Source organism: Lepisosteus oculatus, chromosome 17 (genome assembly GCF_040954835.1).
Source record: "Lepisosteus oculatus isolate fLepOcu1 chromosome 17, fLepOcu1.hap2, whole genome shotgun sequence".
NCBI classification, from domain to species: Eukaryota; Metazoa; Chordata; class Actinopteri; order Semionotiformes; family Lepisosteidae; genus Lepisosteus; species Lepisosteus oculatus.
The window spans coordinates 723501-749470 of NC_090712.1; the positions used below are offsets into that span (position 1 = coordinate 723501).

General features: G+C 48.5%; 1 protein-coding gene and 1 long non-coding RNA gene across 2 annotated transcripts in view; one reads left to right on the forward strand and one right to left on the reverse strand.

The window, feature by feature from the left end:
* LOC102688929 (exportin-5) overlaps positions 1-25431 on the forward strand; it is a 28496-nt gene extending 3065 nt beyond the window's left edge. Inside the window, exons 5-32 of the mRNA XM_069179905.1 lie at positions 310-492; positions 1680-1706; positions 2493-2678; positions 3150-3226; positions 3700-3799; positions 4348-4431; positions 5204-5329; positions 5581-5671; positions 5895-6023; positions 7339-7454; positions 8226-8381; positions 9838-9879; positions 10312-10401; positions 10769-10968; positions 11332-11431; positions 12614-12795; positions 16985-17085; positions 17640-17736; positions 18618-18753; positions 19041-19139; positions 19804-19850; positions 20111-20214; positions 20650-20709; positions 20812-20912; positions 21006-21113; positions 21627-21764; positions 22605-22769; positions 23784-25431. Of these exons, the coding sequence (XP_069036006.1) occupies positions 310-492; positions 1680-1706; positions 2493-2678; positions 3150-3226; positions 3700-3799; positions 4348-4431; positions 5204-5329; positions 5581-5671; positions 5895-6023; positions 7339-7454; positions 8226-8381; positions 9838-9879; positions 10312-10401; positions 10769-10968; positions 11332-11431; positions 12614-12795; positions 16985-17085; positions 17640-17736; positions 18618-18753; positions 19041-19139; positions 19804-19850; positions 20111-20214; positions 20650-20709; positions 20812-20912; positions 21006-21113; positions 21627-21764; positions 22605-22769; positions 23784-23936 (3198 nt within the window). The 3' untranslated portion in view covers positions 23937-25431. The remainder of the gene's footprint in view (positions 1-309; positions 493-1679; positions 1707-2492; positions 2679-3149; positions 3227-3699; positions 3800-4347; positions 4432-5203; positions 5330-5580; positions 5672-5894; positions 6024-7338; positions 7455-8225; positions 8382-9837; positions 9880-10311; positions 10402-10768; positions 10969-11331; positions 11432-12613; positions 12796-16984; positions 17086-17639; positions 17737-18617; positions 18754-19040; positions 19140-19803; positions 19851-20110; positions 20215-20649; positions 20710-20811; positions 20913-21005; positions 21114-21626; positions 21765-22604; positions 22770-23783) is intronic.
* On the reverse strand, positions 3429-4497 carry LOC138223887 (uncharacterized). The gene is made up of 3 exons (XR_011182284.1): positions 4423-4497; positions 3678-3976; positions 3429-3514 (listed from the first exon to the last, which is right to left on the reverse strand). It is a non-coding gene; the product is annotated as an uncharacterized lncRNA (long non-coding RNA).
* Positions 25432-25970: the final 539 nt, after the last annotated feature.

The window sequence follows — 25970 nt, forward strand, 5'->3', positions numbered from 1 at the left end:
CCTGGGCTGTGGCCAGGGCCGGGTTAGCCCACTGATCGCAAGTGGCAGCTGGCAGTGTCTCATCCGGGGAAGCAGGGCTCGAAGAAGTGCCATATCAGGACACGTACCAGAGTGAGAACAGCTCTCGCAGATATGAGGAAGCTGGCCAAGGGAATGCAAACTGCTGTTTGGTCAAGGCTTCTCGTCTGAACCTGTGAATCCTGTAGGCCTGTGCCCCTGATGTTTAGGGCGCACTGTGAGCTATGCTCCTGTGCCCGTGATGCCCCTGGCGCCTGACCCGACAGTGCGTCTCGCTCTGTTCCCTCCCAGGAGGCCCAGACGGAGCTGGTGATGCTGATCCTGCTGCGGCTGGCGGAGGACGTGGTGACATTCCAGACCCTGCCCACGCAGCGCCGCAGGGACATCCAGCACACCCTGACCCAGAGCATGGACAGCATCTTCTCCTTCCTGCTCTCCATCCTGCAGCTCAACGTCAACAAGTACCGCAAGCTGGTGAGCCCTCGCCGTGCCAGGGCAGCAGAGCCAGAGTGGCCTAGCGACTGGCATCTCATGTAAATTCTCCTATTCGCTCCTGTCTAGAGTGACCAGAATGTGTCCAGGCAGGCCTGTGGCTTTAGATTAACTAAGTGCTGGTGAGCTGGCCTGTCGAGAGAAGAGACTGAGCGCTAATACTTAAACTCGTTTCCTGAGCTTGAACTGGGTGATTTCCCCCCCCAGCCTGCGGCCCAGCTTTCAGCTGCTTCTTTAGCTGAGTCTGGGATGAAAAATTTGATGTCCTGCGTGTGCTTTCTCACTCCTGTCTCCATTGGTTTCCGAGTTATTTTGTGCACAGGTGTGCTGCAGACTCCTGCCCTGCCAGGTGGTCAGTGTCGCTGTTATTGTCAGCTGCAGTTGGGGGTGTTTTGCTCATGGCATCCAGTTTCCAAGTCTGGGAGAGACAGCCTAGATATTATAGTTGAAATAATTAATTTCTTCCATGTGAGTGTTTTATAATTCATCCTGAATGTGGCTGATGCTTAGAAGGTTAATCTAGTTTCTGAAATTTACAGTGAAGGGGCATCTCACAGACTGTAGCTGTAACAGATGATGTCCCCTGTCATCAGTCTCCTGGGGTTTGCTATTCAGTCGTCCTGTTGTTGTGCTGTGTGTCTGCTGGCACCAGTGATGTAGAGCTCCAGTCCAGTCTTCAGCTGCTGATGCTCTAAGGTGACCTATCCTGCTGGATTCTGGCACTTGAGAACTAGATTAGGGCACCAGTGTGCAGAAGCTGAGAAACCTATTACTTTACCTCTTACCTTTATCTCAGGTGACTTACAAAGTTAGCACTTCAAACCGGGAAACAGTGTTGTAACACTGTTAAAATGTGAAGTCAGTTGCTCTTTTCATCTTCTATTTAAAAAGCTTATCTCCGTTTTCAGACCCACTGTGATGAGACTGTTTGACTCTCACCTCGATTGGTCAAAAGCCTGTTGTTATATGTTCAGCATTTTCTGATGTTTCTGTTATTGGTTAGCAACTTATTCGCTTGAACAGCTTCTCCAGAGCACTGAGGGGGCCACTGGAGCTGTCGGGCTCAGTTGTTCTGTCTCATGCAGTCCACCATCCACACTTGTTTAATGGCAAATAAACAGTGCTTGTCCGTTTGAAAGAAAGTTTTCATGTCAATATTTATTTTTCAGAAGCTGGATCCCACCCAAGAGCTGAAGGTAAGCTCTAATTGCTTCAGTCACTACGATATTGTGCAGAACATGTGAAATCAGATATCTTGTGAGTACTTTGTCCTTTGACCAAAATGTAATCCGAACTTCGAACGCTTGACAGTTGTGTGGCAGCCTGCCTGTGGTCTTTCACAGCGTCATTGGAGTAGTTATTGAGGTTTCTGTTTAAATACTAACATTATGATTTGAAAATGGTCCTGTGTAACAGACTCTGCCCTCTATCCTAAAAGATTTTAGATCCCACTGAGTGCTGCAGGTAACTATTAATCCCCTGTGAATAAAGACCTGGAGACAGTGGTCTTTCAGACCACTTTGCATTGAATTCAGACCAGTGAAGCGAGCAGCTTATTAAAGATGCTCAGTCCAGAGGGCAGTGAAAGACATGAGCAGGAGTGAATATCGGTGTCCTGTGATGTGATAAGACAGGAGGCACCTGTTGTCGTCTGTACTGTAGAGTGTGTGACCAGACCACACACAGGCAGTGATGGAGATCCTCTAGGAGCAGAGTCTGAAAGAGGGAGAAGCTTATTGGCCATATGTGCATGTACGTTGGGATTAGTATTCACACTGTACTCTCTGGACTTGCACAGTACAACAGACTGCACTTTCACACAATGTGCTCAGTACTTTACAAGACGGTTGATAATAAAATGTAATGACTGGACTACAACACATACAACAGGTAGTACAAGTCAGGTAGAGAGTGCAGAGTGCAGAGTACAGAGGTGCATTCCATAGTTAGCACTTGAGGTCCCAGCCCGTCTGTCCTCCCAGGCCAAGGCGCACTGCCGTGTGGGAGTGGCCACTCTGAACACCCTGGCGGGCTACATCGACTGGGTGTCCCTCGTCCACATCACCCACGACAACTGCCGGCTGCTGGAGATGCTGTGCCTGCTGCTGTCCGAGCCGGAGCTGCAGGTGGAGGCCGCGGAGTGCCTGCTCATCGCCGTCAGCCGGAAGGTGAGCAGGCTCCCCAGACACCTAGAGCTCAAGGTGCAGTGTCCAGGGCCACGGATACGATTATTGATCTGAGTGATCTCAAAAGGAAAGCTGGGAACAAACCAGAGGAAACACATTAAAGCCTGTTATAAAATTAGCATATGCACAAGAACTTTCAGAATTGGGAAATTCTGAGAAGTTGCCTCAGAGAGGCTCGATTTGGGATTAGAGCTCTTGTTAGAGCCGTAAAGGCACAAATGTGTGTTGGGTGTATCTTTGCTCTGAATCATTTCTGGGTTACTGGTAGTAAAAGATGTGAATTGTGCCACTGTGGTTTTTACACACTGAGACATGGGTCTCCTTTCTCCATGACCCTGTGGAGTGGAAACTGCAGGCAGGTTCAGCTCCATCTAAGAGCTCAAATAAAAGCATGATTTCTAGCTGAGGCAGGCCTGAGTGTTGTCCTCTTATAGCCTGTGTTTGTCTCACTAGGGGAAGCTGGAAGACAGGAAGCCCCTGATGGTCCTCTTTGACGACGTGGCGATACACTACTTCCTGTCTGCTGCACAGTAAGGGCTGGGGCGTACCTGTCTGGGCCCATTCGGGCAGCGCACAGTGCACGCTCTCATCTCGTGTTGACACAGCGTGGGGTGGAACGAGCTGCGCTGAAAGATTCTGGCTGCGTTGAAAGCAATTACATTAAGACAGATTATCAGTGATCTAAATTTATTTTTACATTTTTTTGGACACTTGACAAATACCTTGTATCCATTGAAGTCAGTGTATCTTGCATTGTGCTGGACGCTGTGCCAAAAGGCCAGAGTCCGCCAGGATTGGTGTGTTGAAATGGCCGATAACTAAGGATGTGGAAAGCATAAAATGTGATCGTTTGGTCAAAGAAATTGAACCAGTCAAGTGTGCAAGAGCTCTCATTTGTGGAATAATGGACCTTTTAGAGACATGAGGTGTGTCTGTGGTTGAGTGCTGCAGATTGAGTTGTGGGGGTTCCTGTGCTGATACCTCTGGTCTCGCTGTGTGTCAGGACCGCCGACGGGGAGGGGCTGCTGGAGAGGCACTACGTCTTCCTGAAGAGGCTGTGCCAGGTGCTGTGTGCTCTGGGCAGCCAGCTGTGTTCCCTGGTGGTAAGTGAACTGCCAGCACGCTGGTCCCTGTTGCTGTGTGAGCCAGGGAGTCGTCCTCCTTCCTCCTCCTCTGGAGGCAGGCAGCGTCTCCTCCGGCTCGGGAATCACATGAATCCGCTACACAGAAGGTGTAGAGAGCCTGTCCGTGACCGCTGTGGGCAGCAGGAGTGGGGAGCACTGTGTATCGCAGAGATAAATGTCAAAAACCATTACATTTACCAAGACACCTTGGGCTCTTTTGTGAACAAATATAAAGATCTTGCCTTTATTTTTAATGGGTTGTTAAAACTATTTTACTGGCTTTGAAGGGCTTTCATATGATATGTGTGGCTTGTGTGGTTGCTGATCAGAACTTCAAAGCCCTACGTATACTCAGGTTTTAACAGCACAGTTAGAAAGGAGAAAGTCACAGCCCCCAGGTACAAATCACTGCAAAACCGCAAGGCCTCAGCAGTGCGTTTGAACAGCATTCTAGGTCCCTGAACAGTACTGTAGGCCTTTGACTGTCGGCTCAGCAGATTGGTGATAGACGTTTCTTTCCTGTTAAGGGCTCTGATGTCAAGGTGGATGTCCCTGCCAATTTGGGGAAGTACATGGAAGCGTTCCTCGCCTTCACAACTCACCCCAGCCAGGTACGACTGCAGCCGCCATGAGGTAACAGAGGAGGAAGAGCCTTGTACCCCCAGTCTCTGTCAGCTCCTCCCTGCTCATCTCCTGGAGTTTCTCCCTGGCAGCAAAGCATAGCTGTCAGGGTGAACGTGGGGAAACAGACCCTGAGACATGGTATACAATAGAATGAACGCCAAGAATGTTTCAAGAGATTTAAAAATCCTAACAGTCTTGGTGCAGCTACTGCCCTGTCTCCGGGACAGTCCTGCGCTAAACAGTAGCAGGTCAGGTAACTAACAGAGGGAAGTCTCATCTTGGAATGCACATGAGCTCAGACCCACTAAAGAAAGGCTGTGTGCTCTAGTCAGGTCCTTGAGATGTCATGCAGCCAGGCTGCTTAGAGCCCTGATACTCAACAGCAAGGGCTTACTGTCGGCCTGGGATCTAACAGGGACCCTCTGTGGAGTCATGAGTTTAGCACTTGTTTGGATCAAGTATTCCTGAGACACGGGTTCGAGCCAGGGTCCAGGGAAGGCTGCTGCATCAGATTTCTGCTGTCTTATTTGCCTTATATTTGTCTTATATGTCCAAAGGGTTGGGCAACAAGTTGACCTTGGACGCCTAGAGGTTTTTTCTCTCCTTATTAAGGAGTTTTTGGTTCCACCCCACCGTTGTCTTCTGGTTTTCTGTTCTGTATTGACAAAATGTATCGTCAATTGTATTGTTAAGCGCCTTGGGGCAACCTTGTTGCGAAAGGCTCTATATAAAAATGAATTGAATTATTTCTGCCCACAGTTTTTAAGGTCTTCCACCCAGGTCACATGGGGCTCCTTCTTCAGACACGAGGTCTTGTCGAAGGAACCTGTCATCATAGAAATGACCAGCAAGTACATGAGGGCCACCATGACCAATTTTGTGAAGGTAAGGAGCTCTGGATACCTCGTGCTCCTCAAGGCTCTTGGAAATAAGGGAAGGCCGAACTCTGTTTTCCTCTGAGTCTTCTAAACCCAGGACTGGAGGGACCTCTAGTTGTATTCCGTATGTTCTGGAAATCCATTGCATGGTTTAGCAGTGCTTAAAGCAAGTTGAGTAGGATAGTGTTAAGAAGTTTTTATACCTCCTCACATCGGACTGCCTGTCCAAGCTCCTGGATTCTCTCCTCTTCCTTCCAGACTGGCTTCCCTTCAAAAAGTGACAGCCCGAGCTGCGAGTACTCCCGCATGGACTTTGACAGCGACGAAGACTTCAATTCCTTTTTTAACTGTGAGTTCCTCTGCTTGCGCTCTTGCTTGGAATGTGTTTATACATAAAGCAGAGGAAAGTCTGGAGTGTCAGACTGCTGTGATTGGCTTGTTTTTGCGCTATCTACCACTGCTTCCGGTTCATGTGCCCATGTATCTTCTTCGTGCCGGGAGTGTCCGGTAGCGCGTGTTTAAAGCGGTGGGTTTAAGAGAGGGGTTCGAGCCCATGTGTTTGTTGTGTGCAGCTTTCCGGGCTCAGCAAGGTGAGGTGGTGCGGAACGCCTGCAGGATCATCCCCCTGGAGGCCTTCCAGATCGCTGGAGAGTGGCTCCAGTACCAGATCAACACGCCCATCGACATCGGCACCACCATGTGTAAGCTGCACCGCCATTGCCCCCACTGATCTGGACAGATATTAAACTGAGCAACAGAAAGCCCTTTAAAAATCAGGTAGTGTGGTCCAAATGTACAATTTACAGTCCTGTAAATTCAGTGCAATCAACAATCTAGCATAGGGACTGCAGCAGGACAGCGGACAGCAGCTGCCGCTTTCTGAGTAACAGCTCTTAGTGATCAGTTAATAATAATAATAAAAATAATAATAATAATAATTGCTTACACTTATATAGCGCTTTTCTGGACACTCCACTCAAAGCGCTTTACAGGTAATGGGGACTCCCCTCCACCACCACCAATGTGCAGCATCCACCTGGATGATGCGACTGCAGCCATAGTGCGCCAGAACGCTCCCCACACATCAGCTCCCAGTGGGGAGGAGAGCAGAGTAATGCAGCCAATTCATAGCCAATTCATTAATGATGAACAGACACAGGGTGGAATATCTCTGTATCAGACACGCCCACAATGAGCATTTATCCTTCTTCACGGGTCCATTTGCTGACTTTTTGGGAAACACCTGAGTACTTCTGCACCTAATATTTATGCAGGGTTGATGCCAATCGCAAATCCTATTTGATTTTTAGGAGCAGGAAGAAAATTCACATGGACAGATACTTGTGAATTTTCAGGCATTCAGGACAGCACGTGTGTCCTTATTGAGGAGTTAATAAATACCAGACAGGGAGGCCTTCAGTCTGGAGTTTAATTGCTGGAGTGATACAGAGAGGAGGGAAGTATCAAAGTATTGTCAGGGAACACTGGGGCAGAACAGAGGGGAAGTTAAACATCAAGATTCTTTGAACAGCTGAGCCATCATTGAAATGGACAAGACTCTCTTGTGTTAGTTTTTATTTCTGCTGCCAACCCTTGCGAACATAGCAGCAGAGCTCAACAATAAGAATTTGTTACTCTCTTGGCATTTGTATTTAAATTGCTGTTATATTCCCTGTTTTAACTTAACCTTTTAAGTATTATTGATTTTCAGGGGTAGAGGATATACTGGAATGTGCAGCTCAGAATGTGCATTACGTACCAGCAATATTGAATTAACAGCAGAATTGAGAGCTTTTCAGAGCTCTTTTAGGTCAGGTCACAGAAGGGCACAGGGTGTTTGTAACAGTGCAAACAAAAGCTAAATGATCAGTATTGACGCATGTCATATTTGTAAGCATTTGTACAGTATGTAAAAGCTTACAGGAAGCTTGGCAAGAATCCCTAGTTGGGCTGTGCCTTCACAGACAGACCAGTGTGTTGAAACGCTGTCCGTTTCTCCTCCTGTTCCCTCCCCAGCAAAGACGGGTGAGGGCTTGTGCTCCATATTCTCCCCCTCGGTGGTGCAGTGGGATGCCATGACCTTCTTCACGGAGAGCGTGGTGGGGCAGCTCTTCAAGAACGTGGAGGAGGAGGTGGGCATTCAGGGCCATGATGAGTCCGAACAGAGGCTGCCTGGTGTTTCAGCCATGCCTGGCTCGATATTCTCTCAGGTCTTAATCTCGGCCAAGTGTAAGACACTACTGCCGGTCACCACTGGTGCGAGTGGTATTAGAGGATCCTGTCATTTTTAGTTACATTTCAGACCAGCAGTGTGACTGTCAGTAGATTACAGTGTTTCCATTCTTGTCCTTATCTCTAGGACAGTGAGCCTCAGCAGTTCAGCATCGTATGGACTTGATGCCACTTTGAGCTCTTTAATGCCTTTGTTGATTTGATCAAGATCTTAATTGTCCCAGTTAACCATGGTTTCCAGGTCTTCGGCCTTGGATATGTTGAGGTACCTTTAGACCACAGGCTGGGCCTCTACAGGAGCAGCAGTGACAGGCGCTCGAGGATCCAGCCTTGTGTGGGCTCCTCAGTCTGTCCTGCTGCATCTGAGGTGTGAACTTTGCTCTAGGGCTTTGTGCAGCCTCACCACTTTGAACTGCATTGGTTTATACATTATCCCTCCAAACATATTGGGACTTTAAAGCAGTGTAGACTTTGCTTATGTTTCCAATACCTACAGTCACTGAAGATCTCCGGATGAAAACAAAAGAATGAGTTTGTTTTAATGTAATCGAATGTATGCATTTTAATTAATGCCAACATATGCAGAGATGAATAAAACATGTATTGTTTCTAATATTCATATTCATGTTAATCCTTACAGCATAGTGACTGTTGTTGTTCCTCTCTCCCAGAAACTCCCCATTGATCAGGGCATCGAGCTGCTGCAGGCTGTGCTGAACTACGAGACCAGGGATCCTCTCATCCTGTCTTGCGTGCTGACCAACGTGTCCTCCCTCTTTCCCTTCGTTACCTACAGACCTCGCTACCTGCCCCAGGTCCTCTCCAAGGTCAGCTCTGTCTTCCTTCACTCTCCTCTAAGCCCGAGGCCGGACCTGTGTGCTTGTGGGGTTTGGAGTAGACTCCTCAAGGCCCAATCACTACCTTAGTGTTGACTCTAGACCCCATTTTCCTGTTTTTGCAGTGCTGAAAGTGATACTTTTTTTTTAGTATGTCATTTTCAATTTTTATTTACAAAAAACAACATATAACGCTCATTCACATAAACACATTAACAAACCTTAGGATCTAGGACGGGTCATCTTTCCTGGGTAAATTATCCTGGCATAATGCCAGTCAACATTCGAGTTCTTCTCTGGAGTCTTCTGGCTGTCGAAGCAGCCCTCTGCACAGCACCTCTCTGAGGGCAGGCAGGCAGGCATACCACCCTGAAGCACATGCTGTAAATCTCACTGTCCAGGTGCTGATAGGAGGTGCAGTCCAGGAACTGGAAGTTCTAGTTGTAGAAGCCAATGGTAGTTCATGGGTAGGGTAGAGATTGGTGGGCATGGATGTGCAGAGTGGAAGTGTGGCCTTAGTCCAGAAGATTTGGGCGGCTCTCAAAGAGCACCATCCAGATAGCTGTTTGATTGGAGTGTTCCGGTGTTCCGGACTCTGTAGTTGTGGCTGCTGTGTCTGACCAGGGTCTCCATCTCAGCCAGGTAGGTCAAGGTCTCTCCCATCACAATGACATTGGTCTCCCTGCCTGTCATAGGCGACTTGAAGATGGCCCAATCTGAGATACAGATAACCGGGCTGCACCAGCAGCTGGGTCCATAGGGGATACAGAGAAGGTCTGGTATACGGTGAAGGCAAAGTGCTTATGTGCAGTGAACTCCTCCAAGGAATAATAGCAGGAGGACATATCAGGGTCCATACAATGGCTCTTGGCCAGACTCTGGGCAGGAGAGAGCTTCTCTGAACCACAGGGCACCTGCTGGCTTTTAGAATCCTGCGGCCCTGTTTTGAATTAAGGTTGCGATAAGATCAAGGCACCTTGATTTCCCATCTTTGTCCACCTAAGGTGACATGTGCTTCACCGTGTAATGCTTCCTCACAAGCCAGAAGTAAGAGGCAGTGTGGGCAATAATCAGAGTGTTCAGCTGCCTGGCTTCTTCCACCACATAGGCACTGGACTGGACACTGTCCTTCATTGAATCTTGACTTTCAGAGGATCTCTGAACTTGGTCTCCTCCAGGCTGCTAGCAGGGAGCGTCACAGTAATGCACACATGACTGCAAGAGATAGACAGGCGAGTCCATTTTCAAGTTCTGTGTCAAACCCGGGACACGTTGCGTCCTCAGCTGTTGCCCTAGTGATCTCTGGCGTTGGCCAGTGTGCAGCTGTCGAGAGGTGTCGGCAGAAAGTCCGGCACCACTCCAGCGCCGGATCAGAATGTGCATCACTCTGGATGATGGTGTGAGTCGTGGAGCTTAATTTAAGAAAACCCTTTCCTTTCATTTTCAGCTGTTTGCGTCCATTGTATTTGAAGTGATCGAGGAAAGCAAGGTAAGAAAACTGCATGTTTAATGAACGCATTTCAAGAAAGTCCTGCCTTATTTTTCACTGGGCTAAAATGATGCTTACATCTTTATTTGTAGTTATTGTAAATTGTGTTCAGTTCTTCTGAAGGGTTTTCTGCACCTGTAGCTTGTGTAGAGCACTCTGATTAAGTATTAATTATTCACGCTGCCTGCAGGCATGCCTGTTGTTTCAGGTATATATAAATGCTTGCTAAGATTTTTGTATTTTACCATTTTAATGAACGTCAGTTGTCCCCCATTGCCTGACACGTTTGCCTCTGTTCATGCGTGTTTCGGTTTTGCTCTGGGTGTGTGCAGCCTGGGACAGATGTGTGGTGCTGCGTGTTGCAGCTGTTGGCTCGGGGGCAGGCGTGATTTTGCGCGGTGCTGTAAGGTGTTTTGATTAATTGCTCGCCAGGCACCCAGGACCCGGGCTGTGAAGAACGTGAGAAGGCATGCCTGCTCCGCCATCATCAAGATGTGCAGGGACTACCCATATTTCATTCTGGTGCGTAACTGGGCTTGTGCACAGAGGGGGATTTCTGTGGCTCTAGCACCACAGATTCATTTTCACAGACCTCGCACCTCGCTGATCCGCTGGCCACAGTACAGTCTTGCAGATCGGAAAAGAAAGAGTTGTTATTCACATGCATCATACGTGACCTCCAAAATAAAAAAAAAAGAGAGTCTAATTGCTTTCCAAGCTGTGATGGTTACCATACATGTTCTGTTTTTAAAAAAAATCCCACCCACTGCTTTGCACGTTACACATTACAAAGTAGACGTTGGTTGATTCAGTGCTCTCTAAATGCATGAATCTTCAGGTACAAGCGCTGAATTCAAACTAAAACCAGAGTGTGTCCCCTGCCCTGCAGCCCTGTTTCGACATGCTCTACACTCACGTCAAGAAGCTCTTCTCCAACGAGCTGCTGCTCACCCAGATGGAGAAGTGCGCCCTGATGGAGGCCCTCGTGCTCATCAGCAACCAGTTCAAGGACTACGAGAAGCAGAAGGCCTTCCTGGAGGAGCTCATGGCACCCGTGTCTGCACGCTGGCAGTCTGAGGAAATGAGACGGTAAGTCGGCTTTCTTCCTTGCCTGCTTGTTTTGGTGGAATTGCCAGCTGCCGGTCCTCATTCAGCTGCTCTCCTCTCACAAGAGCGCAGACACGTGTGCAAGAGCTGTCAGTGTGAACAATCTCAGCAGTTGCCCGTGTGCTCTTGTGTGCACTGAGCTGTGGTTTTCAGTACTGCGAGTGCTGGGAAAGTCCAGGAGTCAAACAGGTCAGAATCCAGGCAGGATGTCACTACAATGATTCCACTGGGAGAAAACGGAGAGCGTGACTTTTTCATCCTGGCAACAGTGCAGAGCCAGATACATACCTTAAATTCTTTGCCCGCTAGAGCTGTGACACGGCTCGTCTTCCTTCTCTCACTCAGTGTGCTCTGTGATCCGGGGTTCTTCCTGTCGTACGTCGGCGCCGACCAGAAGCTGAACGACCCCACCATCGATGATCAGAGTGGCATCAACAGGTCCAGGGTGAGCATTCTGGCCTTGGAGCCCAGCGGCCGCCCAGTCAGGCCTGACAGCCGCTCCCAGAGCTGCTCCTGCCTGCTTCAGCGGCCACCCAGTCAGGCCCGGCAGTCGCTCCCAGAGCTGCTCATGTGCAGAGCTCCAGTTCTTTATACCTTCTCTGTTTCCTTCCAGATGGGAGGTATTTATTAGATATGCATCTCTAAATCAAATCTAGGTGGACAAATGCAACCTTAGAAGGGGAACCTTAGAATGCTTTCTTGGGGTGCATTCTTAATGTTGAATACAGATTAACATCAGTCTTAATTTGTGTTTAGTTTTGTTCATGTAGCGTTCCCCTCTCTATTTTTGCTGTGATCTTGTGTCTTCTGGAGCTGCGGTTAGGGGTTAAGAGCGCACTCCTGTGCGCTGTGCTGTGGGCTCGGCCATGAGACGCTGCCCGTGAGCTCAAGCTGCTGAAGAGGGACAGGGGGTGGATGCAGCTCAGTGTTTGTCAGGTTGCACCACTGGAGGGAAGGAGTTGTTTCTCATATCTTCCTCATGGAATTCTTTCTCTTGTTTCAGCTATTGGAATATGCTTAGGGAAATGTGCATTGCCTTTGATTATGAGCTTTGGCAGTATGGGGGAATTTGCACTATATCTCTAGGAGTAATCAAGAAATCTCTTTTTAACCAGGCGCGGTGCAGTTCAATAGAGATAGTTGTTTCCAGTCCTGTTGGTATCCCGCAGGTCGTGCAATTTTTTTCATGTACTTTGTAGTGATTTTTCCCTTGGAAACTTTTGATAGGGACAAAATGCGTTTTGCCATGAAATGAGTGTGTACGTGTCTGCTGGGGGGGGGATTTTGGCTCCAGCAGCATGGGGGGAGGGTCGGGTCAGCCTGTGGAGAGCTGTCTGGGTGCCAGGGATGGTCTGGAGGCCGAGCAGGCAGAGGCACTGCTGTGTGTGCAGTGGAGGGCAGCCTCAGCGCCAGCGCAGCCCAAAGCGATCCTTCTGTCTCTGAGCGGGCACTTTCCCTCTGTCCTCCACACCGCCTTCCCCATTCCTGCTCTGTCTGTTCAGATGTGCTTTTCTGTGTACAATAATTTATCTCTTAAAAAGCAGCTTTCCTCTTTTTTTATTTCCCCGTTGTTTTTATGATTTATTTTTTGCCCCCACCTTCCCCCCCTTGACCTCTTCTGCTGTAGATCAGCTTTTGTGTGTACACCATTCTGGGCGTGGTCAAGCGGGCCCGCTGGCCTGCTGACCTGGAGGAGGCCAAGGCTGGAGGATTTGTGGTCGGGTTCACCCCCAGCGGCAGTCCGGTCTACCGAAACCCCTGCACTGAGCAGGTCCGAGCCCTGCTGCCCAGCCTGCTCACGCTCATCAGGTGGGTTCGAGTCGGACGTGAGTACCGAGCCGCCCTGGCGGCCTCTTGCTTTGCTTTGTCCTGGAGTGCGCTGCGCACGCGCTCTCCCATTGGGAAACCGTGGGAGCGCGGGGCACCGGGGCGCCTGGCTCAGTACTGAGGCCTACTTCTGGGAGTGGGCAGCAGTACTGGGGCTCAGACTGCAGAGAATTTCGAGCCTGGGCGGGAATTGTCTCCTGGACCGCAGCTCCCGTTCTCAGCCAATGGGAGTGAGCGTGCCGGGAGCCGTCACCTTAGCAATGCGCGCAGGACCACCTCTCATTGCTTTCCCAACGGGAGTTGGTACTGCCAGGGCAGGGGAGGAAACAAAGTCGTGCCTCTTTTTTTTTCCCCCTTTTTTCCCCCTCTAATCCTTGACCCTTTCTTTTTTTTTGGTCTTGAGGGAGGTCAATGTTTTCTCTTGTTGCTTTCAGTGGGAGGCAGTACTGCCAGTGCAGAAGCTTTCTGTGTCTTCTAGAGCAGGTGCATTTTCCCCTGCTAATTACCAGAGGGAACCTACGGTGGTCAGACAGGTGTGTGTAGCACAGTGCTGTGGACGCAGCTGGACAGGGCCAGACCGTAGCTGGCTGACCGACAGTCCTCCAGGTTGTGAGGTCTCCCTGCAGGGGGGTGCAGGGGAGCAGCTCAGGTGTTGCAGCACCTGGATCGGGAGTTCCTGAGGTCAGGAATATGAACGTTTACTCTCTCCAGATGCCCCCGTTCAACTGCCTGGATCCGCAAGGTCCTAGACGCCCTTCTGAACCTCTGAGCGTGTCTGCTAAGGAAACGCATTGATTTGGATTGAGAACAGGGTCAATGTTTAGATCACAGGGGCTGGCTTGCCCTTCACTTCTGAGAAGAAACATGCATTTCTTCAGCCTGGTCTTCTGATCGCTACAGGCTGGGGAACTCGGCAGCTCCGGAATGCTCCCGATGTGTTTATTTATGCTAACATGATCAGCCAAGCCCAGAAGGGTTGTACTTCAGTGCAAACCGTTGTACTGGGATCTGAGCCGTGCCTTCTGAGTTGTATCTGGTCTTAATTTACTGAAGCCTTTACTCTTATCCAGTCAAGAAGATTACCTACAGTATGTATTGATGACTTCCTGCATGAAAGCATAAATTAACAAACAAGAGGAGCAATTTGACCTCGGTAGCGTATTTGGTTGCTGTTAGCTAATTGATCTGAAGATCTCATCCAGATACTTCCTAAAAGAAACCAGGGTATGGTTTCAACAACATGGCTGTACCTTATACCAGACTCCTGTTACCTCTGGAGAAAAGATGTGCCAGTTCTCAGTTTTGAGTGTGCTTTCCCTTCTTTTCCACTTGGGTCCGCTGGTGTGTATTTCACTGCACAGTGAGGTGACTTTGTTGATGGTTTTTAGGATTTTGCATAATTCTGTCTTGAGCAATGCTGAGGGCATCGAAGAGTTCAGGCTAGTGGTGCATCTAGGAAGGTGATGCATTGTGCTGTATTGTTGCATTGTGTTACTGCTCTTGGCGTTGATGGAGCTGGGTTAACAAGTTCAGGGTTAACATGGAACCGGTGAGAGTCAGTGGTAGGTCCTTGGCATTGGGCTTTCATTTGCAATTGAAGTGATGCTGACCTTCAGGAGGTGGCGGCGTGCATAGTGTCTTTTGCCGTTATAATTAAGATTAAGGCTTTCACAGAATAAGACAAAACACATGAGTGTGCTATTTTTGGCCAATTAAGTGGAGTATGAATCACCGAGCAGTGACCGTGCTGGATTGTGGTGGCGAGAGAACAGTCTGGAGAGTTTCAATTAGAAGGGTGAAGTTAGTGAGCTTGTGTCCTGATGAAGGCACACAGCGGGAGGACATGTTCTAAGGCATCGCTCTGTGTTTGGGAGATCATTAATGCTCCATGGTGAGGAAAGGGGTCTGGGGGCGTCCAGCTGCTCTGAGACAGTAGCTCAGGTCAGAGCATCCTGATCTCTGGGCCATGCACTGTGAAGAAAGAGAGGCCCAGCAGATCCAACACTGCCTCCACAACTAAGTAAAGGCGTGTGCACTGGTTGTGAGTCTGCAGTCTTGGATGACAGGTAAGTGAAAGGACCTTGCATTCACATTGCAATCTCTCGAGGTCTCTTATTGCTTTTTTCTCAGCGAGAGATTGCTCAGGTGTTGAGTCCCTCGGTGTTGAATATGCGGCTCGTACAACACTAAGTGAGGCACAGAGCGTCCAGCAGAGCAGCTGTGCGCAGAACCTCATGTTGAGGGCATCTTGCAGGGCCTGAAGATGTTCTCGGTGTACTCTGGGCATGGAAATGTGGGGAACACTGAACTGCTCTGATGTGTATGAAGTGGCAGGGCTCTGTACTACCTAGAGGTAACAGCAGTTATTGCTCTTTATTGTTTTTCTGAGAGAGGAATAAAGTGAGAAGATTAAGAATTGGGCCACAGCTGTAGATTAGCTTTTGTAGTATGGATTCTTCAGAGTTATTGGGAAGAAATGAAATTAACATTTGGAGTGGGATGGGCAGTACTGTGAAGTACTGTACTTTGTAGGAATACAAATGTGTGAGAGTTTGTGTAGTGACTCCACTGCTTCCTCTATGTTTCCATGCTGCGTTATTTAGCATAAAAAAATAATTAGCATCTGGTCCTCTGCAACATTTCGGCATTTGTCCAGACATATTGGCTGCAGTGATTCTCAGGTTTTAGTTCATGGACCTCTTTTCAAATCCTAAGTTTAGTAATGACCCTCAGGTGACCCTGCTGAGAGAGGAATGGGGAAGGGAGGCTACTCTCAGTCCTCTGTCTCTCAGCAGTCAACCCAGCTGCTGGTCCAGACTGGGTTGGTGTTTGCTTGTTTGTGAATTTTGATTTTCGATGAGTGGCCTAAAATCCCCAGCAACTCCAGCTCAGCTTTTCCAGTCAGGTGGCCGTCTGTCTTGACAAGTGGTGAGGGGGTTTGTGCTGAGTTACTCCCCACTGCAGTGCGCTGAGCGACAGTGACAGCGCCGGTGTCCTTGGATAGACACGTTCCGTATTCCAAACAACCAACCTGCAGGCCAGCCTTTCGACAGCAGCCCTTGTGTAAGTTGGGGAATTTCTGTCCCTGTCATCCTTCCTGTTGAACCCTTGTGAAATAAAAAGGTCTTCAGGGTTGTCTACTTCCACGCAGAGTACAGAATCGAGCAATGGTGTCGCTTTTCCAGCAACCTTTCCAGGTTTTGACTCTTTCATCTTGACGTTTGTGGTTGTTGGACAGGGAAACAGCCTTGAGTTTTTTTTTTTGCCATCTCTGCTCCCCGCCATGGTCTCACACATGTCCTCTGCTGCTGGAGTCTTAACTCCTCTCCAGGAGCAGTTTCTCAGCCTTTGCAATCCAAACAGCTGTTAGGAAAGTCATTTTCGGGGCTTGCACTGGATTTCTGTCTATCTGCCTCTCCTGTCAACAATAACCCTCTTTCTTAAGCTTAAAGAATTCTCTGGATTGGTCATTGCGCTCGGGGTGCTTTCTGGTGAGGCGTCATTTCTGCTCGACACGTTTCTTCACCTCTTGTAACTCTCGTCATTGTATTTGTGAGCTCAAAAAACTTTTCTGTCTCACATTGTAGTATTCCATCAAACTTAAATCCATGTACCTTTCATCATTACTGCCTTATTTTGTTTTTTTACTGCTTCCCTCTGTGTTGTTCAGCTTTGCTAGCAGTTGCAGAAATCTGTCCAATTGATTTGCTATTTGAACACAGGTGCTTTATTGCCATTTCTACCTACCTGGTGAAGCTGCTCAGAAATGTCAGTTCCGATGGGCTGTTCCTAGTACAGTATCTGATAAAAGCATTACTCTTCTTCACACAGCAAGTGATGTTGCTTAAGCACTAATGGAGAATTGATTGGGTTGGTATGTTTGAAGTGTGAGAAGCCACTCTCCCAGAGCCCGCTGGCATTGCAGGGGAATCTCATTTACAGATTTTGGCAATTTAACCCCTAACCATCCTAGTTCAGGACCTGCTGCACTGCTTGTTTTGTGAATGACATGGTTAACCTGTGTGTATGTATCTTTGTTTCTTTTGAATAATGTTCAATATCCAGGCATTCCTTCTTCATCCACTCTCAAGGCAGGGGTTATCAAAGGTTCCTCTTCTGCCCTGCGCTCTGTGAATAAGGGTTTGACTCTTGGACCAACTGTCGCTTGCAGGATCCAGAATGACCTCTTCCTGCCTGAAAACGTGGCCAGGCTGAGCGAGACCTTCACCCGGGCCTATGACATGATGGACGTGGAGAAGAATGTTGTTTTGGGTAAGGAGTGTCCCTTTGTCCTGAAGGTTATGCGAATGTGGGAGCTGCTTCCCTTGTTGGGACTGCAGTGCTGTCCGTTATCCTGCTTGATGCAGTTGTGGCCGAAATATGGGATTAAAATGTAATTGCCCAGTGAGACACCTTTTTCAGAACCTGAGACCTTTAATCTGATGCTGTTTTCTGCTATTCCAAAAACTGTTTGCTGTGAAGGTCTCCCAGTTGTCATCCACTTGAGGATTGAGTTTTGTGCCCTAAATAACTTGGAACAGCTGGAGAGAGTAAATTTGGATTTTTATCCACCTGGCTTTATTTCTTAGGAATCTTTCTATGCTTTCACAGGCTGAAAGCTCCTCATCTGGATTAAAAGTAATGCATTGAGTAAATCACTTGTAAAGGGATCATGCTGCAGTCTTCCTTTAAGAATAAAACATATTGCACCTCTCTTTAAACAAAGTGTGGTTCTCTGTGCTGCTGCAGAGTTGTCTTGAGCAGAGCAGTGGCTTTGCTGGAGGTGTGCTGGGTGCTGTCATGTGTCCTCTGGTGCTGTGTTCTAGGACTGCCCCAGCCTGTGCTGGAGATCTACGATGCTCCGGTGTACAAGACCATGCTAGAGCGCATGCAGGGCTTCTTCTGCACACTCTACGACAACTGGTGAGGGCTCTTCTCGGTCGTGCAGCTTCTCTGTCGCTACCTGTCTCTGTCCTGTGCTTCCCTGAAAATAGTGGAGGTCCCTTAAGGTCTCAGCTCCCTGTTTTGGTTCATTAAGGAGGGAAGACACTGCCTTCTCTTCTGCTGCTCTCCTGATCTGATGTTCACCTGCTCCTCTGTCCCCTAGCTGTAACTTATACTGTCTCTCTTTCCACATGGCCTTGTGGGCTACTAGTTATCTCTGCATATTTCTAGTCTGAGGGCTGGTCCAGCCACATGGCTGTTCTCGACTGTGATACGGTCTTTAACTAGGTTGCTGCTGTGCCAACATAAAAAAAACCCTGCTCTAATTAGACCCCAGAAGCACTTGATCCCAGGACAAGCAGGTTCCTGGATTGGGACAGGAGTAGCTAGATGAATCAGATGAATCCATCAGGTAGTTGGTTTAGAATGGTTCAGGCAGTGTCCTGTTAGCAGCTTCAGGGAAATGTTGGACATTTCTCTACTGGGAACTATGCCTATGAGGAAGTCAAGGAACAAGTAAAGTACAATTCTATGCTAAAAAGAGAAGAAAAGAAATGCAGTCTACGCATGCTGATGCAGCTACCTACTTGCATTTGTATGGGGAAGTTGTACTGCTCAAAACGAGAAAGCATCCATCAACTCCAAGACCACAAGGCTGCCATACAGGATGAGTTCTGTAGCAGCAGTGAGAGGGTGCGTGTTGAGGGCACTGGGAGTTCTTGCACTAGGCAGTGCCCAGCAAACCTGAGACAAATCCATGTGCTGAGGTGAACTGTGGGAAACAGTCAGGGTTGTTAGCAGGCAGGAGCTGAGGCTACTGGTTCCTGGTTGGGTCCCTGTGACCTGTGTGTCTTGTGCAGTTACCACATCCTGGGCAACGCTGGCAACTCCCTGCAGCAGGACTTCTACGCCATGGAGGGCCTGGCAGAGCAGATCGTCAGCTCCGTCTTTGTCAACCTGGTGCACATCCCCGACCACCGCCTGCGGCCCATGCTTCATATCCTTGTGTGCAGGTGTCCCGACTCTGCGATTCCGGGGGGTGGGGCGGAACAGGCGGGGCGGGGTAGGTGATACGGGCAGGGTGGGGTGGCTGTCGAGCTCCGCCCCTCCTCTGGTGGGTGAAGGGAGGCCTGTCCTAGCTCTGAGGCGCTATGAGCTCCTTAGCCTTCCTCGTTTTGGTCTGGCGCTGCGCTCGAAAGCTGTTTTAAAGAGAGCGCAAGGCCAGTGTAGGCAGATGTGCAGTTCAGCGTGTGTTGCATTTCCTTAATGTTGACTTGTGCCCACGGGTCTTCATGAAGCAGCTGGTGCTGTCCTGCCCGCCGGAGTACTACGACAGCTTGCTCTGCCCGCTGCTCGGACCACTCTTCACCTACCTGTTGCAGGTAAGGACTTTCTTGCTTCGCTCCCCAGTTGCCTGTCTGTGACCTCGAGATAGTGTGCTGTGTCATTCTGCAGGGAGCCACTGGGGACCTCTCTCCTGGACAGTTCTCTTCCCTACCCAGCCTTGCGTGTTTTAACCCCCCACACAGCTGTGTCTGTAGTTAATGACGAAATATGTGTCAAGCTTGAGGGGTTACAGGGGCAGATCCCCTGAAGAACAGCACAGGGTGTGGGAGGGCGAGTGAACAGAAGCGCTGGCATGTTGGATGTTTTCCTGACCTACCTGCCTAGCAAAAAACTTGGACAAAAACAGGGCTGGGCAATGGTCATATTTCACATACTGCTATCTGGTTGAAATATTCTGATGTGATGTGCCTAACCATACGCATACTGTCCATATGCTGTTGTTTTTCAATTTTCTTCTATAAATACAACTGAATCTACTTTTGTCATTATTAAAAGGCCGGATATGGCCATCCATTCACAGGGAGAGGCTTATTCCTGCTAAGGGTTGTGGCAAAATGGAAAATCTCAACAAATTGTTCAAACCCTTGATGCCAGCAAGGTTTTTTTTGCCTCCCTGAACCAAGGCGTGGTGATTTAGAGAGACTGTTGGAATCACTGTGGCCCTGAACATCATCTCTTTTTTTCTTCCCTCCAATACAGAGGTTTCACCAAAGGTGGCAGATTATCGATCAGAGGAGCAGTGCTTGGTAAGATTTGTGTTCTTGCCTCCAACATTTACTCCCCAACAGACTGGGCAGAGTAATGTCTTCAAGAGCACAGGACCCAGAAAGTTGTCACAAACTTATAGATAAAATAGCGGTTATTCATGAGAGAGACTTGTATTTAACTCTTCACTGTTGCATGGAAATTTTGATTTGTGTCATGAAGTCAAAGGGGCAGGTGCCCGAGTCTGGTGGTTCCTGCACTGTGTGACTGTCCTGAGTCTGGTTCTTGCTGCTGTCTGCAGTGGCGCTGAGGAAGAGGAGGTCTGCGAGGAGAAGCCGGTCACTCAGGAGATGCTGGAGGAGCAGCTGGTGCGCCTGGTGATTCGGGAGATCCTGGATCTGCTCAGTAAGTTCTGGCCAGTTGCAGTGGCTGGTTCTGTCACTGCTGTGGTAAACCTGAAACGCTTTTGGATTTCATAACCTCTGCTTAGGGCTGTATGTTTGTGGTGTTTTTGTCTGTCTTTGGTGTTTTCAGAAATACAAAATGAAGTCACTTAAGTCAGTTTGAATTTTGTATTGTTGTTGTGTCCCAGTAGACGTTTTCTTTGGTAACCACTGGTGTGCAGGTTATTCAGAATGCACTTGGTCAGTCTCTTATTGTAATCCCTGGGATAAAATTGGCACATCTCTAAAAAGCTTTACTCTAGGACAACAGGTGCTCTTGGCCATTCGTTCTGTTTCGGTGCAGTCCCTTACACAGGTGCACTTACAACTGGACTCTGCACTTGTGCATGTCCACTTAGCTGAAATAACAGCTGACCAGTGATTTTCTGTATTTCAGCGGTCACCTGCATATTGAAGAAGGCACCTGAATCTTCAGGAAATAAAGAGGAATTGGACGGTAAGGCAGATTGTTTCGCTTTCTGTTCTTAAAAATTAAAAACCGATCCCTAAAAAGCACTGTTTAATTTTTTTGCTATTCTTTTTAATTCTGGTCTACTAGAGGAGGAGATGATGGCCACGGATTCCTCTCAGCCCCCAGTCGCCCCGACGTACCCCAGTGACGAGCTGACGGAACTGGGGAAGTGTCTGCTGAAACACGAGGTAACTTGGCAGGGTCACCCTCGGGATCAGGCTGGGACGAAGCTGTCTGGCGTGAAGAATGTTCCTGCTTGATGTTTGCCTCTGCTCTTTCAGGACATATACTCCACCCTCCTCACCATTGCATTCAGCTGCCTGTCCTGGAAGGACACCAGTAACTGCCAGAGGACAGCGTCCGTCGTCTGCTGGACTCTTCTCAGACAGGTGGGTCACTCGTTACTGATGATCGGTACAACTGGGTCGGAATTGTTCTTAAATGGAGTAAGAAATTGCCGAACCTGCTGCGAACACTGATCATATTGGGACGTCTATCCCCTGTCTCCTGGCTCTGTGAGACTCTGCTCCGAGTGGCGTCTCCCCCCGTCGGTGGGAGGCTCTGCTCTGAGTGGCGTCTCCCCCTGTCAGTGGGAGGCTCTGCTCTGAGTGGCGTCTCCCCCTGTCGGTGGGAGGCTCTGCTCTGAGAGGCGTCTCCCCCTGTCGGTGGGAGGCTCTGCTCTGAGAGGCGTCTCCCCCTGTCGGTGGGAGGCTCTGCTCTGAGAGGCGTCTCCCCCTGTCGGTGGGAGGCTCTGCTCTGAGAGGCGTCTCCCCCTGTCGGTGGGAGGCTCTGCTCTGAGAGGCGTCCCCCCCTGTCGGTGGGAGACTCTGCTCTGAGAGGCGTCTCCCCCTGTCGGTGGGAGACTCTGCTCTGAGAGGCGTCTCTCCTGTCTGTGTGTGCAGGTGGTTGGCGGGACTCTGCTGCCTGACGCCGTCAGCTGGTTCTACATGAGCGTGCTGAAGGGCCTGCAGGTGCACGGGCAGCATGAGGGCTGCAATGCTGCGCTCACCCAGCTGGCCTTCCAAATCTACGACGCCCTGGTAAGTCCTTGGGGCTCTGCGCCCCGCTCACAGGCCCAGACGGGCCCAGTGTTGGAAAGTGTCTTTTCAACATCACTTCCTCATAGTTGCTTCGCCTCCAGCAGAGGCTCGAAGCTCAGCAGTCATCACTGCTTGCTTGCTCTGACCTCCGCTTACCCTGTTCACATGGCAGCACCTTCTCTCCAGCAGCGGATAAACTGGCGGAAAGGACACTGAGCTGTAAGGCATCTCATTCCAATATAGCTTCTTCTTATCCTTTAGCACCTCGATGCAGGTCTCAGCAGTGGCTTCAGGTTTGAAATGGTACTGATGTAAGGAACAAAATGGACAGATTTGTTGTGGCCACACTTCCTCTACCGCAATCAGCAGTAACTGTAGAAAACTCTTCTCCAGACTTATGGGTTGATGCCAAAATTCATGCGTTTGTTGAAAAATGCTTTTGAATTTGCTTTTGAAAAACGATCATCCTGAACAGGATGAATAGGTCATTCCGAACAGTGATATACAGGAAGACAAATAGTGGACTGTTTTAAACATTTTTTGAAGAGAAGGTTTTTAATATAGATGAATTAGAAGAGCAGGAATGGTTTGGGGAAAAGGTTTATTTCCTTCACTTTCCTTGTTTCTGGTCTCGTGTGTTTTCCTGGGTTCTTTGGTGCTGTTAAATTCTTGTTGATGAATGTTTCAGTAGAAGAGAGAGCTGAATATTCTTTTTGAAACGGCAGTCAAGCCCTGCACCTGCCTGGGATGCCACTGTGCACCAGTCTGAGTGCTGCAGAGGGCACTCTGTGTGCAGGTGTGAGGCACGCCCCCCCGCTCAGCCACTCTTGTGCTTCACAGAGGCCGCGCTACCCAGAGCTGCGGGCCGTCATGGTTCAGATCCCGAAACTCCAGATTGAAGCCCTCGACCTGTTCGAGCAGAAGGTCTTGAACCCCGTGCCTCAGAAGCAGGGGGACAAGAAAAGGAAGGATCAGTTCAAAAAGCTCATCACTGGCATTGTTGGGGTAAGAACAGTCGCAACCTGAAGGTCATGATTTATTATTATTATTATTGCCCTTTTCTGGACACTCGCCTCAAAGCGCTTTACAGGTCATGGGGATCCCCTCCACCACCACCAGTGTGCAGCCCCACCAGTATGATGCGACAGCAGCCATAGTGCACCAGTACTCGCACCACACATCAGCTCTCAGTGGGGAGGAGAACAGAGTAATGAAGCCAGTTCATAGATGGGGATTATTATGAGGCCATGATTGATAAAGGCCAATGGGGTAACAATTTACACAATTAAAATCAAGGGTTTAGAATGTGAAAGGTGATGCACAGAGCAGTCTGATTAAATACACTTTTTTAAAAAGGTTTTAGATCTGGATTTCAAAGCACTCAGGTAAGATTTCTTTCTCTGATATCCTTGGGGATAGAATTTCAGGGCTATGGGGCACAGCAGGAGAAGCTCCAGTCACCCATTGAATATAGACAAGCTTGGGAGACAGGAGAGCAGAGTCAGACGAATGAAGGTTGCAAGGTGGGGAGTAGGATGATAGTAGCTCAGAAAGGTACTGTGATACCAAGCCATATAAAGCTTTACAGGTGAGCATGAGGATTTCGACAGGAAGCCAATGCAAGGACTCTAGGACAGGAGTAATGTGATCACTTGCACGTGACCTGGTGAGGATTCTGGCAGCCGAGTTTTTGAAATACTGAAGGTTGTTCAGAGTGGATTTAGACACCCCCACACTGAGGCAGGGGGCTTGCTGGCACCTGACTAAAGGGAAGGTTTATTTGGAAACGAATCGTCTCAGTAACAGTATTATGCAAAAACGTTTTTAGCATGTTATCGAAAATAGTTCTTGAGGTTAAAGAAAATCCCTGATGGGTTGTTTTGGAAGTCTTCCTGATTTGTGGATACAAATCTGTTTTTAAGATGGTACTCTTTGAAGATGGTTTGCTACCTCACTGTAACAGTTGGATTAGGCTCCTCAGTGTCACCTGGGAATGAGCAGCTTCTTGTTTCCTGTCAGAAACCAGTGGGACAGCAGTTCAAGAAGGAGGTTCACATCCGCAACCTCCCTTCACTCTTCAAGAAGGTGAAGCCGGAGACCGGTGTGGAAGTTGTGGACGGTGAGAATTCGGATCTCTCATCTCTCTTCACACCCCAACCCGAAGACCTCTAGGAAGAGACCAACGCCTGCCAGGATCCCAGCGGCCATCAGCCTGCATCCACTGGACTTTCCAATCCCCAGCCCAACCCGAACGGCGCGTGACTTTTTTTAAAGAGTAAATGTAGAATACATATTTCATTGTACGACAGCACCTGTACTTTCACGGCGTGAGAACAATGCGATTTCTCGATGGCTGGTTAATTGGGCCCTGTCCACACACCTCAGCAAGTTACTGTTACAGTTTATGTAAATTCTGTCCAGGGGCGAGTATTTTCTTATTGTTAGCATGTACACGACGGAGATTTGCCTAAAAAGAGCTGAATGGGGTATTTCCAGGAGCTCAAGATGTCCTGAGATCATTTAGTGCTGTTCATCTTCACAAAATCCGCAATGTTTTAGTCGTGACATTATGTGAAAGCAAATAATTTTAAATGTTCAGTTCTTTTTTTAAAGATTCCTTTACTCCCACCAAGATGAGGATGAGGTAATGACTAAAACAGGATGACTGTTTAAGCTGACAGTCTTGTTAAAAGTTGCAGGTAAAAACAACCTAACTAGAAGGCATCAGTAGGGATGGGTATTTACATTTAAAGGACCTCATACAGTACATCTGAATAGTGCAGAGAACAGGACAGTTAAAATCCTTTTCTCTTTTCAGTCTGGTATGGTCTTTGAAACCTAAGTATACAAAACCTCTTTATTTTGATGTTCAGTATTTTATATATTTTTTAAAACTATTTATGTGTGATACAGATGAGACTGGAGTAGATTTTAGGTGCAAGTTGTTCATGCAGTGTCAGTCCTTGGACATCTGTTCTAATACAGACAGGAGAGTGGCTGAGAGAGTCTCTCTTTCAGAAGCTCTCTGCTGCCTGACTGCATTTCTTCCTCCTTTCAGCCTCGTTTGGCAGCAGTTTTTGAACACATTTCAAAATGTGTGATCTTGCACTACACTCATCGGATGGTACTCGTTAGTAATGTTAATTTTAATGATCAGGCTTGTGTGACAAGTAATGCCACTTAGGTCACTATAGTTTGTGGATAAGCCTGGCAGTAAATGATGAGCCCTTCAGAAAAACCTTGCACTTGGTAGTAGACTCTAAGTAAGCGAGTGCAGTTAAAAAGTGGCTGATTTGATGTTCTGTGTTAGGTGTGGACAGGGCTCCCAGTTTTCTGCACAGGAGCCTCACATCTTAAGTGCAGCCAGCTAAAGGCCTTTAAAATTGAATGCATTTCTCCAGCCACTCTTGAGAAATATCTCTGCCAAAGTCTGTTTTTCCTTTTTATTGATGGATTTTGGTTGGCAAGGACTACATTCCACTAAAGTTCCAATTTTTTCCCCCCTTTCCTGTACATTTTTCAGAGTTGCCTTCTGTTCGTTTTATTTTTTACTGGTTGTAGAACACTAACTGAAACAGATTTGTACAGGAATCAAACCAGTATCAGCAAGTATGTTGTGCTGTTGATATTATTTTAGCATTTTCAATAAATGTAGACGACGACGTCCTGTCCTTTCTCCTGTCTTCTGTGAAGTTGCTGCAGAAACTCTTGGAGCTCCTGTGAGAAACAAGCAGCCGTCAGTGGAGATAAACTGAGCCACTCGGATGGGTCTGCTTGCAGGGCATCATTGTGCCACAGAGAATTGCAGTTTGTTCTCACTTGTAACCACTAGTTAAAGCCAGCTAGTGATCTTCGTCACATCAACTGTCTCAGACTTGATTTAGTTCCCAGACGAGGAGCACTGTGGTTTTTATCTGAAGTTATCCCTTGCTGTCATGCTGACAGGACACGGGCAGGGGGTAGTAAACCACCTGTCCTTGCAGCATGTCTGAGCCCTGGCTGGAGCAGGGGAAGGTGCCAGGGGGAGTTCTTGGCATCGCTCTCGGCAGGGGAGATGGTGAGCTGTGCCGGCCGACCTCATCGTATTCAGCGATGGCAAACTGTGCCACCTACTGGACATCCTTCGCTACAGCTGAGCAGGTCCTTGTTCTGCTTTACCAGGTGGAAAACACAGCAGGCTGTCAGGTTTTATCATAGGGATGTGCA